The 15,000-nt window shown below is 43.1% G+C and overlaps 1 protein-coding gene across 2 annotated transcripts in view; it reads right to left on the minus strand.

Annotated features, from left to right (window-relative positions):
* The window catches only part of LOC138963564 (deoxyribonuclease-1-like), a 22,401-nt gene that overhangs the window by 3,528 nt on the left and 3,873 nt on the right, over positions 1-15,000 (minus strand). For both annotated transcript variants that reach the window (XM_070335420.1, XM_070335421.1), the window contains exons 3-6: positions 14,928-14,999; positions 14,300-14,406; positions 10,824-10,936; positions 10,283-10,443 (exon numbers count right to left, since the gene is read on the minus strand). In XM_070335420.1, coding sequence (XP_070191521.1) covers positions 10,283-10,443; positions 10,824-10,936; positions 14,300-14,406; positions 14,928-14,999 — 453 coding nt within the window. The remainder of the gene's footprint in view (positions 1-10,282; positions 10,444-10,823; positions 10,937-14,299; positions 14,407-14,927; position 15,000) is intronic.

The following is a 15,000-nucleotide window of genomic DNA, read 5'->3' on the forward strand; positions in this document are numbered from 1 at the left end:
TAATTTTTATATTTTTAATTTTCAGAGCTTGTTTTTAATCCAAATATAACATATTTATATGTTTTTGGAATCAGAAAATGATGAAGAATAAGATGAACGTAAATTTGGATCGTTTTATAGAAAATTTTTTTTTTAAATTTTCAGATTTTTAATGACCAAAGTCATTAATTAATTTTTAAGCCACCAAGCTGAAATGCAATACCAAAGTCCGGCCTTCGTCGAAGATTGCTTGGCCAAAATTTCAATCAATTTGATTGAAAAATGAGGGTGTGACAGTGCCGCCTCAACTTTTACAAAAATCCGGATATGACGTCATCAAAGGTATTTATCGAAAAAAAGAACAACAAGTCCGGGGATATCATTCCCAAGAACTCTCATGTCAAATTTCATAAAGATCGGTCCAGTAGTTTAGTCTGAATCGCTCTACACACACACACACGCACAGACAGACACAGACAGACACACACACACACACACACACACACACACACACACACACAAATACACCACGACCCTCGTCTCGATTCCCCCCTCTATGTTAAAACATTTAGTCAAAACTTGACTAAATGTAAAAATGGATGTAAGTGTGTGTATCTTTGGTATGCCATTGTTGGGAAAAAATCGGGTCGGTGCTTCTCGGTGGAAAACTAGCAGCAACAAGAGTTGCGCTGCCCTTGTGTGTGCGTGTTTAGCGGCAATCAGCCACCTGCATGTCTGGCAGAACATTACCGAGGTCTTTAACGTGCCACAGTGGTAACACAAAGGACATGAACTACCATCTCTGCACATAATATAAAGTTGACCCGTGTCGATCATGTGAAGAGAGAGGATGGATACACCTCCCCTACAATAGGAAAGGGCACCACCTCCCACTCCCCCCGAGACCCATGAGCCTGTTGCGTCGCTTGCGCACGGTCAGCAGCCGCATCTACTGGGACAAGGTAGTCTGTCAGTGTGGCAAGACTGGACACCTCACACACGTGTTTGAAGGTTGTGACACTCTCAAGGAAGAGATGTCTAGTCTCATCCGCTACAGAAGGGAGAATGCTCTCAGTCTGGGAGACTTTCTCCGCCCACACCCATCACTCGGAGAGAAACCGATGATGGTCTTGGTCACCAATTTGTTCACCTCAACTGTTGCGAGCTGGTTCTAGTGTGCTTGCAGCAGACCCAGCACAGCACAGATCCACTTCTGGAATCTTAAGCTAAATGTGTCCCAAGACACACATTTTGTAGTCCTGAAAGGCAAGAGGCCCCAACCTACAGGTTTGCTACCATACCAAAAACGCCTCCAGACACGGGAACTTGGGAGCAGAGGCAACAGCTCCGCTTGAACCTCAGAAACCAAATGTGCCTCCAGACACACAGATCCCTTAGACGGCCGAGGCTGTGGCCTCTAAGGTTCTCTTGTACCAAACCGCCTCCTGACTCTGCATCAGATTGCTTGCGCTGGCATCTGCTTACATAGACCCACATTAAGTCACCACCGAGTGGTAGACACAGACGACATTTGGTAGCACTGACTGCCAGCTTCACGGTAATGCGTACCCATAGCGCGGCTCTGCATGGGTGGGAATGTTCTGAGCAAAACACTATGTGTTACTCCATACCCCCCGCCCTCCATGGAACTTCTTGACCCCAACAAATTGGGGGGGGGGGGGGGAGTTTGCCCAGTCGGTAGAGGCGCTGGCTTTAAAACCGGTTGTTACTATCAGCGTGGGTTCAACCCCCAAGTTCGGCGCGGGATGTGTGTCCCAGAGTCAACTTTGTGCAGACTCTCCTCGGTGTCCGAACACCCCCGTGTGCACGCATGCGCACGATAAAGATCCCAGGGTCACAGCGAAAGCCTCAGGCCTTGGAAACACGAATACATGCATGCAAAAATATGAAGCCCGGGTGTCCGTTCGGCCAACAGCCAATAAAGTAACCATTTCAGCACTGACCCAAAACGACCCAACCCGGTCCCTAGCCCATTTCAGGTCTCCACTAGTAGCCGGCACCCAGCTGTCTACATCCCTCCCCCCCCCCCCCCCCCCCCCCCGCATTTTTATTTTTTATTTTCATACAAAGCCGGGATTACCCGTGTAACATGCCCCTAATGGCTTTGCCGTGAGGGCGTAAAACTTTCATTTTCTCCCGGCCTGGATTCGAACCTGAAGATCGCCGGTCCAGTGCTCTGCCAACTGAGCTACTAGACACCACACTGGAAATACATGCTAGAAATAACAGACGGACATTCACACAGTCGGACAGTAAATAGAAAATAAGGATCTAGGAAAGTAAAATTAAAGCACAATGTAACGGTTAATGGGAGATAACTTCTCTCGATCATACACCCTGTTGCCAAGGGTTGCTCCCCTTTAACCGTTTCTCTCGATTTGCCGCCAAACAACTTACAGATGCAAGCAGAAACTTTGGAAAATTCAGAATGAGATGTAACATGCGAGGTCAAGCGTTGACCAAAAGAGATCATGTCAAAGAAAACCAAAAACTTAGAAAAACATCAAACAAGCAACAAGGAGGCAAACTAACAAACAAACAATCACATATTCAGACAAACAAACAAACAAACAAACTTACTTGCGTGCGCGCGTGCGTGTCAGTGTGTGTGTGTGTGTGTGTGTGTGAGGGAGGTATCAAGAGAGCTAGACAGCTAGACAGAGAACGCCAGAGAAAGAAAGAACGCGCGAGAAATAATATGTCGTCATTAATCATCATTACAATTTATTACACGTAGGGGAAGGGCTCCTAATATGGACCACTTTTTGTTTCATGCTAATAACTAGCTTGTTTTCTTGCGAAGAAGTTTCATTTTGTGTTTGGTAGTCCTTCTCTCTTAGGTGAACCGTTAGGCCTAATTAGAGTGAAATAGCTTCGATAGACATTCAGCAAAAATTAAATACAGAAAAAAATCACAAATGGTCCATATTAGGCGCCCACTCCTAATATGGACCAGTGAAGCGGCCTTTACGAATCACTGTCAAAAGCCCCCTATACTTCAAAATAACGTGCTACAACTTAGTGTGCATGTCAGACTAATTCAAATATGCTTTAGATTTATCTGTTTCGGGTTGATGAGAGCATTATTTGAAGCACACCAGGAAACTAAAGAAGCATATCAAAAACAGAGTGAAAATAAGTGAAATTATCAACTTCCACAAAAAGAAGACAATTTGATATATTTTTTTGAAAGCTCGAGGGCTAGTTATAGGTTATTTTCAGCAAGCTTCTTAATGAATTAATGAAAATAGTCTTTAGCTTTTATTTTCTTCGATTTGTTGAAGGTGGTCCATATTAGGGGACTCACACATACTTTGAGATTTTGCTATTATGTTTTGTTTCCACTAGAAACTCGGGGTCAAAACTGCTAAAATGTTACAAATACGGTCATAGCTGTCGTATATAGCAATTTGTGTGTGATAAAAGCTTTGGCTGTGGACAGAAACGAGTCCGTTTTAGGCGTCAAATTTAGAGTGAACGTTGCCAAAAGTGAAAAAAAGAGAAAAAGCCTAACGGTTTTGAGGTTTGTGTTTCTGCAACTGTTTTGACATGTGCAAGTTATCCAGAGAGGGTGAATACAGCGAATGAAATTGTTTTTAGCGCTCTAGCGCCGTTAGTTTGTCAGATCAAGAGGTGGTCCATATTAGGAGCTGGTCCATATTAGGAGCCCTTCCCCTACATCACGTGCTGTCAATCCATTCTTTCCATACCATCCCGAAGAAGGCAGTTACATGCCGAAATATTGTTTAAAAAAAGTACCTTACCTGGTTACTGGTGTGTTATCTTTTTATTTAATTATTAAAACTTACACACTTTCTAACTAACTAACTAACTAACTAACTAACTAACCAACAAACCAACAGACAAAAATAAAATCAAACAAAGAAAATAGCAAACAAACTTTGAAATGGGGGCAAAATGCTTCACACAGAACCAAGCCACACCACATCAACAAACACACTAAAACCACAACCAAAAACATTGACATCACACTGCAACCACCACCAACAACAGCTCGCTCTCTCTCTCTCTCTCTCTCTCTCTCTCTCTCTCTCTCTCTCTCTCTCTCTCTCTCTCTCTCTCTCTCTGACAGTTCCGCCACCACCTCCACCCAAACAAATCAAAACAAAACGACACACGAACACAAATAAACACCTACACACAGAGAGAAACAAACACTCAAAAACACGGACCCACAAACCAACCTAACCACCAACCAACCCACCCACCAGCCAACAATGACATCAGCGATAAAAAAAAGTCTACTAATAGGTCTATGAACGATTTTATTGCAATATAAAATAAAGCTACATCTCTTTAAATGTTTTCGATAAAATAAAGTAAACCAGTGCATTTAAAACTTCTAAAACAATGACAACGCTTCTGTAGAACATCGGCATGAATATAGGGAAGACAAACTACGCACAAACAGGTCACTCCGCAATAATACGATAATTTATAACGAGCACATATCTCACCACATTGTTGTTAAAATGTTGAAAGTTAACCGTCGTAATGTTAACAAAAGCGCACTACTTCAGAGTACTTTTAGTGTGCGTGTCAATGTGGATAAGTTATTACCAAGTCGAGTGAAATGGTAGAATTTCGCAAATAAGTCGATTTAAAGCGATGAAGCTGTCAATTATAATTATACAGGAAGAAGGCACAAAACTACGTACGTACAGAATGTAGGATTAACGTATATAACACAAAGTGCACATCAGACACTCGTGAAATTTTTGTAATGACATAACGTAGAAACCGTTTATTGTTTGTTTACATTCAGTCACTTGAAAGATTTACACCAATGTCTGCTCAGGTAAGATTTCATTGTTATGTCTTATTATTATCTAGCTCAAGTTCTTGTGCATGTTTATGTTTTTATTTTTATCCCTGGGCACATCCACACCTGATCATGACGGTTTGAATGCGACAATGTGATGTACTTGTATTCCCCACACATACTGTGGATTTACGGTACGTGTGTGTGTGTATTTGTATTTGTGGTTTTTTTTTCTGTGTATGTTTATGTGTTAGGTTTTGTGTGTGTGTATGTGTGTGTGTGTGTGTGTGTGTGTGTGTGTGTGTGTGTGTGTGTGTGTGTGTGTGTGTGTGTGTGTTTGTGTGCGTGCGTGCGGGTGTTTTTCCTCTCTTTTTTTTAAAATTGTTTGTTTTAATTTATTTTATTTTTAATTTTTTTAAATTTAAAAAAAAATTAAATTATTTTTTTCTCCCTTATACTCCAGCCCCCCCCCCCCCCCCCCCCTTTATGAGTGTGTATTACTTTTAGTCTGTATGCATGTGCCCTTGACATCATCCAACCACTTCTCTCCCCTTTCATTCATTTCCGTTCCTAGAGTTCCTTCCCCTTTTTGCGTGTTTCCCCTCCATTTTCTTTCAAACCCTGTTCGTTCCGTGTTGCGTCTGCTTTTTGTTGTCTTTTGTGTTCTTTTCCTGATGAAGCTTCCAGAAGCGAAAATTCGTAATCGTCTTGTGTCGTCTTTGTATCGGTGAGTACAGTAATCCTTTGTTTTTTTAACATGTTTATATCTAAACTGTAAGTTCTAAGCCTTTTATGCAAAGGACAAATTTTATTTGTAAATTATTTTAAGTTAAGTCAAAACCTTATATGAATCACCTGAGGGATTTGGGAATCAACCATCCACATCTTTCAAGAAGCTCGAATTATATTGGTGTGACTGTTTTATAACAGTAGATAGCTTGTCACAGATTGTCATAAATTGTTTGTTCAACGTTTCAGACATAATGTTTGACGAAAATGAGCAGTACTAAAAACTCCATTTTAGACTTATTTTGCTTGCAAAATAACCATAGACCGAAGAAAACCTCAACCGTACAATATAGCTTTATTACATATATTTAAACAAAGAAAGCAAGATACTCTCAATGAAAGCAAAACTATTCAAAGGAAAATGCTACGCGACACATTTGTCACGTGACACTAAAGAAAGCAATTCTTTCACGAATAGTAGGCTATCACTGAAGCATGCTTATATATACTTGATAGACAATGTGTACATATACAACAACTGATCAACGAAAACAATTCTGGAAGTAACTAATTAAAAAAAACTTGCATGAAGCTTAAATAAGGGTTTGTTTGTCTCATTGCTGATCAAAAGAAACTCACCTCTGCGTGTGAGCGAGTGATTGAGTAACGTGAGTGCGTGCTTACGCGCGGGTGTGTGTGTGTGTGTGTGTGTGTGTGGGGGTGTATGTGTGTGTGTGTGTGGGTGTATGTGTGTGTGTGTGTGTGTGTGTGTGTGTGTGTGAGTGTGTGTGAGTGTGTGTGTGTGTGTGTGTGTGTGTGTGTGTGTGTGTGTGTGTGTGTGTGTGTGTGTGTGTGTGTGTGTGTGTGTGTGTTTCGTGTTTGTGTTTATGTTGGCGGTGTGTGTTATTTTTTTGTCTCGCTGTCGACAAAGCACAAACTCCTCTGACTGGTTAACCGTATGAACATCTGGAAATGTGCGACGCTTTGGTAAAATCCGATTTAATCATGGTATCCCCTCTTACCTTGGTATAGATCTAAATATAATTTTAGCAATATTAGCGGCAAGGTACTAAACGCCTCCTTGGTTCTACTTTCACATAACTTTCATTTTAAACGATTGTGTAAACCAACACAGATATACACAGGCTTATCCGTGGGATAAGGGCATCCTCCCACTTACACATGTACACACACTCAACACCCTGGCATCCAGGCTTCTGTGCGCTGTGGGAATATTATTGCTGAATTAATTTTGCAGATTATGTAGTTGGCGTGGACGTCCTAAGGTTGCCGAGTCAGGGTTTTGCTGTGTGTGATTTGATTCAGGCCGTGTTGTGAGATGCGTTCATGTGGAACTGTTCCTTCTGTTCTTTTTTTCTACCACAGGTCTGGCAAAAATGAAGGTTTTTCCGTATGAACACAACGAAAAGCACAGCGATGACAATGATGATAACGATGAGAACTGCAACGATGACACCAAGAGTAACTACAACTTTGTCTGATGACTTTTCGGATTGTAGTCGATCGCTTTCATGGGTTGTCGAAATTGTTCTCACTTCAGTAATACGCACGGAGGTAGCTGGAGTTGTTGCTGTCGCTGATGTGACCCGTACGCGTGTTGCCGCTGTTCTCACTTCAGTAATACGCACGGAGGTAGCTGAAGTACTTGCAGGATTTGGTTCTGATCGTGTATCAGTTGTTTGTTTCGATGTCATTTGAACAGTTGTTGCTGCCGCTGATGTGACCCGTACGCGTGTTGCTGCCGCATGTGGTACGCAACGATCTGATTCCTCGAATGAGATATCATCTATATCTACATATATACTCGAACCAGGAAGTGTCTTTAATTTAAAGACAATTCTAAAGTCTCGGTCTGTGTTAATTTGAACACCACCATAATCCCAGTAATTACTCCGAGACATGATCCACAGCGGCGATTCAGCTTCTGCATTCCCCTCGTACTTGATGCTTACACTCAATTCAGCTTCATCTTTACGCGCAAATGAGTACAAAAACCACAAACAGTATGTTTTTTCTCTTGTGGAGCAAGCTTTTCTGCTCGTTAGCATCCCATCTCTTCCTGGGATGAGCCCGACAACCCAGTCCGTTTTTCCGTTTGTCTGGTCCTCATACAATTTAATATTTCCGTCACTGTGCCAGCTGCAAAAAGTAGACCTCTCCTGACCATTTGTGTCAATATACTGAAACCCGCAGTTCTCTGGACCGTCTTCACAATCACCAGCGCCTGTGGCCAGCGACAAGCAGCACAGAAACAGGAGAATAAGAACTGTTTGTGCCATCTTCCTTATATTTCTGGAATCAGAAATGTCAACGAAAACCATTATTATATTAATAATCACATTCGAAATGTCACGATATTAATGAGTGATTGTAAAGTAGGCTACTGTGTGTTTTCATATTCAGCAAGAACAAGGATCAAACAATCAGATAGACTGCATTGAGTTCTTTCTCTTTTTCACACACACACACACACACACACACACACACACACACACACACACACACACACACATACACACACACACACACACACACACGCACACACACACACACACACACACACACACACACACACACACACACACATTCTGTAGACCAAATCAACGTCTGTACCGAACGACTGCTGGTAAAAGTAAGCTACAAAACAGAAACAATGAAACCCGAACTCAAACTTTTAGCACGAAAAGTCCAGTGTGTATCTTTATGTTTAACAAATTGGTAGTACGTGCATCTATTAGACCATGCAGTTTCCTTGTTTCAATTTGAAAGTAGAGAAAAGACAGCACGAGAGTTTATTGTTTAGTCATTATTCATCAAGATGAAGCAACAAATATAACTCACCAAATCCAAATCACTGTTTAACGTTGAACGAGGAGACATGATCAGTGCTCCCCGACTGTGACGAGGAAGTATATTACATTTTAAAGACGCTGCTTTGTGCGATGTACGTATGACAAAACTGCATGCGGACAAGTACCATTAGTATGCCATGTTTTGTGTCATTGGCGCGGTGTTCTTGTTGCTCGTAAACATCCTGGATTCGAATAATACTTTCACTGAGTTTTATATATATATATATAGACTGGAGAAAGCATAGGCTGTTTCGTCGGTGACCAAGCAGGAAGACAATAATCATCTTGGATATAATTAGGCGCTGCATGGGCCCTACTGCCTCATTACTCCGCATTTATCACTAAGTAAATTCAACTCTAGTATACCCGCGTTCCATCCGTCCGGCTTATCCAAATATGAGTAGAGCGCAGCTTCTGGTAAAAACGTTTGCAAGTGATGACAACTTACGTTAAGAGTGCTGTCGACTGTGAGAGAAAGATGAATATTATGAACAAATAAAAAGTTGAAAAATTGAATAATCCAATATGAAAGCAAGCGGCAGGTAGGGCCTACTATATTTTTTAATACTGTACCTTTATTACTAAAATAAAATAAATGTAAACGTATTCAAAGACTGACCTCACTTTTCCCTGTTATCATTTTTCCCAAGTGATCGTTTCAAGTTGTTGCGCTTTGTTTACTACTCGGCGTCATTATGTGCTTACAAGAAGAGAGAATGGAAGAAGCGAGAGTTAAGGGATAGCCTAGGCGAGAGAGAGAGAGAGAGAGAGCCGAGAGAGAGAGAGAGAGAGAGAGAGACGGAGAGAGAGAGAGAGAGAGAGAGAGAGAGAGAGAGAGAGAGAATGTACTAACTTGTACTAGGAATGTAAGGAAGCATCAGGGAATGTCATATAATGAAACACACACACGCACACACACACACACACACACACGCACACACACACACACGCACACACACACACACACGCACACACACAGAGGCACACACTGACACACACCGGCACACACACACACACTGACACACACACACACCCGCATGTGTGCCGCAACTACACAGTGTACAACTGACCAACTGGCTTTCACTTTAAAGTTTTTTGTTTTCATCACACATTTGTGCAGGCGGATGTGACTAATTATTTAGGTACCATGCAGCCACATCGTATTAGGTTATGCTTATCAAAACAACGCCCAGTAGAGTGGAGGTTTGTGAGATAAAGGCGATATATAAGACACCGTACGCGTTATACCAACAGTATTTCCCAGAGCAAGATTTGTCGCTGATATACTCCTCAGTGACAATAATGCAACAATGTGTTGCCTAGAACGTTTGTGTGTGTGTGTGCGTGTGTGTGTGTGTGTGTGTGTGTGTGTGTTTGCGTGTCTGTGTGCACGGCCGCAGTGTTACGTGTGTGTGTGTGTGTGTGTGTGTGTCTGTGTATGTATGTGTGTGTGTGCCTGTGTGCCGGTGTGTGTACAGGCGTGCCGCGTGCGTGCCTCTGTGTGTGTGTGTGTGTGTGTGTGTGCACGGTGTGTGTGTACAGGCGTACGCGCATGTGCGCGTGTGTGCGAACTCGATGTGGAAAAGGAAGCTCGGAATATGTGGTCAAAATTCAATGAAAAAACACATCAGAAACACTCTCGGAACTGATATAGAATACAACACGTTATTGTAATACACAAGGTTGGGAATGCACCCCTATGTTTCGGCAAAAAAGGCATGTATCCACTCAAATCATGAACACGTGTCGACGGTGTGTATAGAAAGAGAAAAACAACTAAAACTCGTATTCAAAACAATCAGCTTAACCACTCCTCTCCCGCCTCAATCCTCCACACATCACCACCACCACCACCACCACTGCCACCACCACCACCACCAGAAGCCACAGAACGCACCTGTCATAAGCACAAGATGTGCTGTCCCTGGTGGTGGTGTCGACGTCATCGCCGATGAGCCAGACGTAGGACGTGTTAGTGGTCAGTGCGTCTCCGGCCCTCAGCCGCCGCCTGCGGTCAGCGTAGTCACAGTCCGCGTTTAGGTCGCCCAGCACTATTGGCTTGATAGCCATACGAAATTATAGACTTTAACAGACTGACACAGAAGTTATAAGTCAAATGTACACGACTAGCTATACTAGAAGGTTTGCTGACTTGTCTGACTATCTTCTTCTGTCTGTCTGCCAGTATATCCTCCTCATCATCAGCGTCATCGTCATCGTTATCATCGTCATTATCATCTTCCTCGTCATCATCATCATCATCATCATCATCAGCAGCAGCAGCAGTAACCACCACCACCACAACAACAACAACAACAACAACAACAACAACAACAACAACAACAACAACAACAACAACAACAACAACAACAACAATGTACAATACTGCTTTACTGCAGAAACAAACAAACAGAAAAATATTCGTCACCATGCAATACCTCAACGTCAGCACCAAACTGACGTCGTACTTCGCCGATGACGTCAGCGAGACGACCAATCTCCTTCACAGCATCTGTAGGTTTGGCGTGAAAGCCGATCAGCGCCAGCTTCACTGCCAACGGCATCAGTAAAAAAAAAGGGGGTAGTCTAATATTTCGATATTTCATTGAAAATTGTCAACGTAAATCAGACATGATAGGACAATGTCGAATGGGGGTTCTTCTTGTATTCATCCTGACAACAACGCAAGGCTCCCCATGGACGCCCGTTCTAGAGGGTCCCGGGACCCCGACTTTTAATGTTTAGAGGGTCCCCACGCGGAGGTTTAGAGGGTTCAAAGAGTCGATGGTCCTCAAACCTCTTGTGTTCATGTAACGCATTGTTATCGCGGATATAGAGAATACTACATGGCTTGCTGTGTCGTACCAGATTTACACGAGTTGTTTTTTTAAATATTGAACTGCGAGCAAAAGCGAGCTGTTCACTATTTGAAAAAGCAACGAGTGTAAATCTGGTACGCCACAGCAAGCCATGTAGTATTCTGTTTATCCTACATACTGTACTTACGTGTATTTTACTGAAAATGTCCTGCATTCGAGGCAGCTAAATTGAAGGCGCTTGTTTTGGAACCTCGATCTCTTCAAAAGCCTCGTGCAATCTAGATCTATTACGTCAAAGCAAAGAAACGTCATTCTGAAAGTGTGGCGTGACGTGTTAGTTCTAAAGATTCATCGAGGGTAATTAGCGAGCGCAATTTGTGTTTCTATAATGACGTTTGTCTCGGTGACTTTGGCATCATAAGAAGTGGAAAAACAGGTCCCTGCCAGACTTGCTTGACATGACCTCATTTACATGATATAGACACGTGTGATTTGAACGATTATTATCTCACGGGTGTCTCTCTCACGTATGTAGGATAAACTGTGATATGAAATGTCATTTTTCATCAGAATATTCGAAGACTAAACCTTGTTATATGGAATACACACACTCTTTTCCATATCGTTCCGGCGTAAAACTTGCAGTTGTGCTTGCACTGACGACTAGAATCTGAACAGAGTAATAATAATAATAAAGATAGCTTATATAGCGCCGCTTCACAAATTTAACTATGCTCTTAGCGCTGTACATCGAGATATAACAATTTCAATAATATAAATACAAAGATGATATTATAATAATACACATTTACAAATATCACTCACGTGCATACATCCTCGTGCACACCACGCGCATACACACTCCCACTCATTAACAAGTGCTTCCATCCCCCTGCCACTGAGATGTTCATATACCCCCCCTGGACAAGCTCACACCATGTCCGTCTCCTCTCTGGACTGTACATACACTCAGCAAGAAAAAGAAAGACTAAATGCAAATTTCATACAGAACCCTATAGCTCAATCAAAGCTGAAGCAACTATACAAAAAAGACACATTCAAACAACAAATCTAACTTCACCTCTAACAGTCTATAAAGATGGCAAGGACAATTTACAAGGATTCGCGAAAAAGGTGCGTTTTAAGGGAACTGCGGAAAGAGTCCTTAGAAGCAGAATGGCGAACGGAGGAAGGGAGAGAATTCCAGACAATGGCAGCCGCAGAAGCAAACGAGCGATTTCCAAAAGAAGGCAAGCTTCGCTCGAGAGTTTCCAGTTTGCGATTCTCAGCGCGTGAGCGGAGGTTGTAGTCAGAGGGATTGTCATATGTGACGAGCAGTTCCTTGAGGTACGCACGATAGCGAGAATTTAGTGCGTCCCGGGACCCGCTCTTTATAGGTTTAGTGCGTCCCGGGACCCCCTCAATGAATTTTTAGTACGTGGTTTCGTCTTCTAGTGCGTATAGGACGCAGGGACGCGCACTATGGGGAGCCCTGCAACGTCATTGTTTGTATGTACTCAGAAAACACCATACATGTACATACAGTCTATTAAATGTATACAGATAATGAATATAAGATCTAGATTTCTCCATTATTTATTTGCAGTCCTTTGGAAACAAGCAATGGTTATATATGATATATAAGATGATTACCCGCTTCGCCGGGTACCGGCTTCGCCGGGAAGAAGTAGAACCGATTACCAGGCTGCGCCTGGGACCCGGCTTTGCCGGCTTCGCCGGCGCACGAAGGAAAGGAGATAAACGCGCAAAACACTTGAGACCTTCTAAAAATAGTAACGTGCAGTGACCTTCTAAAAATAGTAACGTAGTAACGGGAATATGGATTGACGCCACACGGAGGAAGGGAGATAATCGCGGCTGAAAACACTGGAGAAGATAAGGAAGAGTTACTGGTAGTGGATCCCGACAACAAAAAAACAAAACAAAAAAAAATCGGTTCAGCGCGCACAGCGCTGCGCGCTGAGAGCACGTGTTGAAATATCTCATCGATGAGGTTGTGTCCGGGGTGTAGCTGAATACGGTGTCCAAATTTGAAAAAGATCCACCGAGAACTTTGGCCGTGCATCGCGAACAGACAGACAGACAGACAGACAGACAGACACTAGTCGTATCTATATATATATACGACTAGTGTCTGTGTGTCTGTCTGTCTGTGTGTCTGTGCGCGATGCACGGCCAAAGTTCTCGATGGATCTGCTTCAAATTTGGTGGGCATATTCAGGTACACCCGGGACACAACCTGGTCGATGAGATATTTCAACACGTGCTCTCAGCGCGCAGCGCTGAACCGATTTTGTTTTTTGTGCTGAACCGATTTTGTTTTTTTTGTCTGGATCCACTACCAGTAACTCTTCCTTATCTTCTCCAGTGTTTTTAGCCGCGATTATCTCCCTTCCTCCATGCGGTGCGCATAGCCGGGTCCCCAATGCAGCCGGGTATTCGGATCGACTTCTTCCCGGCGCAGCCGTACCCGGTGAAGCGGGTATTCATTCTAGTCTATATATATATACGACTAGTGTCTGTCTGTCTGTCTGTCTGTTCGCGATGCACGGCCAAAGTTCTCGGTGGATCTTTTTCAAATTTGGACACCGTATTCAGCTACACCCCAGACACAACCTCATCGATGAGATATTTCAACACGTGCTCTCAGCGCGCAGCGCTGTGCGCGCTGAACCGATTTTTTTTTTGTTGTTGTTTTTTTTTGTCGGGATCCACTACCAGTAACTCTTCCTTATCTTCTCCAGTGTTTTCAGCCGCGATTATCTCCCTTCCTCCGTGTGGCGTCAATCCATATTCCCGTTACTACGTTACTATTTTTAGAAGGTCACTGCACGTTACTATTTTTAGAAGGTCTCCAGTGTTTTGCGCGTTTATCTCCTTTCCTTCGTGCGCCGGCGAAGCCGGCGTACACCCGGCAAAGCCGGGTCCCAGGCGCAGCCTGGTATTCGGCTCTACTTCTTCCCGGCGAAGCCGGTACCCGGCGAAGCGGGTAATCATCTAGTATATATATAGATAAGATTTCATCTATATTCTTCTGAAGACCTTTGACAACAAGGAATGAACAGGTAACTCACCATTATTTATCTGCTTAGGTGCCACAAGAACGGAGAAGGGTTCTCTCTCGAAGGCATCCTCACGATCGGTGCTTTGGTGAAAGTTTAGAAGAGAAACACGATCAGTCCTGAAAATGATTATGAATCCAGAGAAAAACGGGGTATGCAAACCTTGTCGAGAAGCATTGTGCAGATTTGGGTTGAACAAATAATATACACGCGCACACACACACACACACACACACACACACACACACACACACACACACACACACACACACACGCAAACACACGTACACACACACGCACGCACGTACGCACTTACGCACACACGTACATACACACGCACGCACGCACTTACATACACACGCACGCACGCATGCACGCTGACATACGTACGCACGCACTTACATACACACGCACGCACGCACACACTCACACACACACACACACACACACACACACACTGGCTTTTACATCTATATGTTAAGTACAGCCCTCCACTTGGACACGTACCAAAAATCAGTATCCTGATTCCTTCCAGCACAGAGTGGGTTTTTGTGTGAATTTATTTGGCAGGTTGATTGCATCGTTTTCACCCGAAAGGTAAAGTTATGCGTGACAAACCCGTTAACTTTGTCTACCTTACCTGTAGAAGAAGGCGTATTGTTCTTTATATCGCCCACGCCCCAAACGGTCACTGATGACAAATTCATAAGTTC

Source organism: Littorina saxatilis, linkage group LG4 (assembly GCF_037325665.1).
Source record: "Littorina saxatilis isolate snail1 linkage group LG4, US_GU_Lsax_2.0, whole genome shotgun sequence".
NCBI lineage: Eukaryota > Metazoa > Mollusca > Gastropoda > Littorinimorpha > Littorinidae > Littorina > Littorina saxatilis.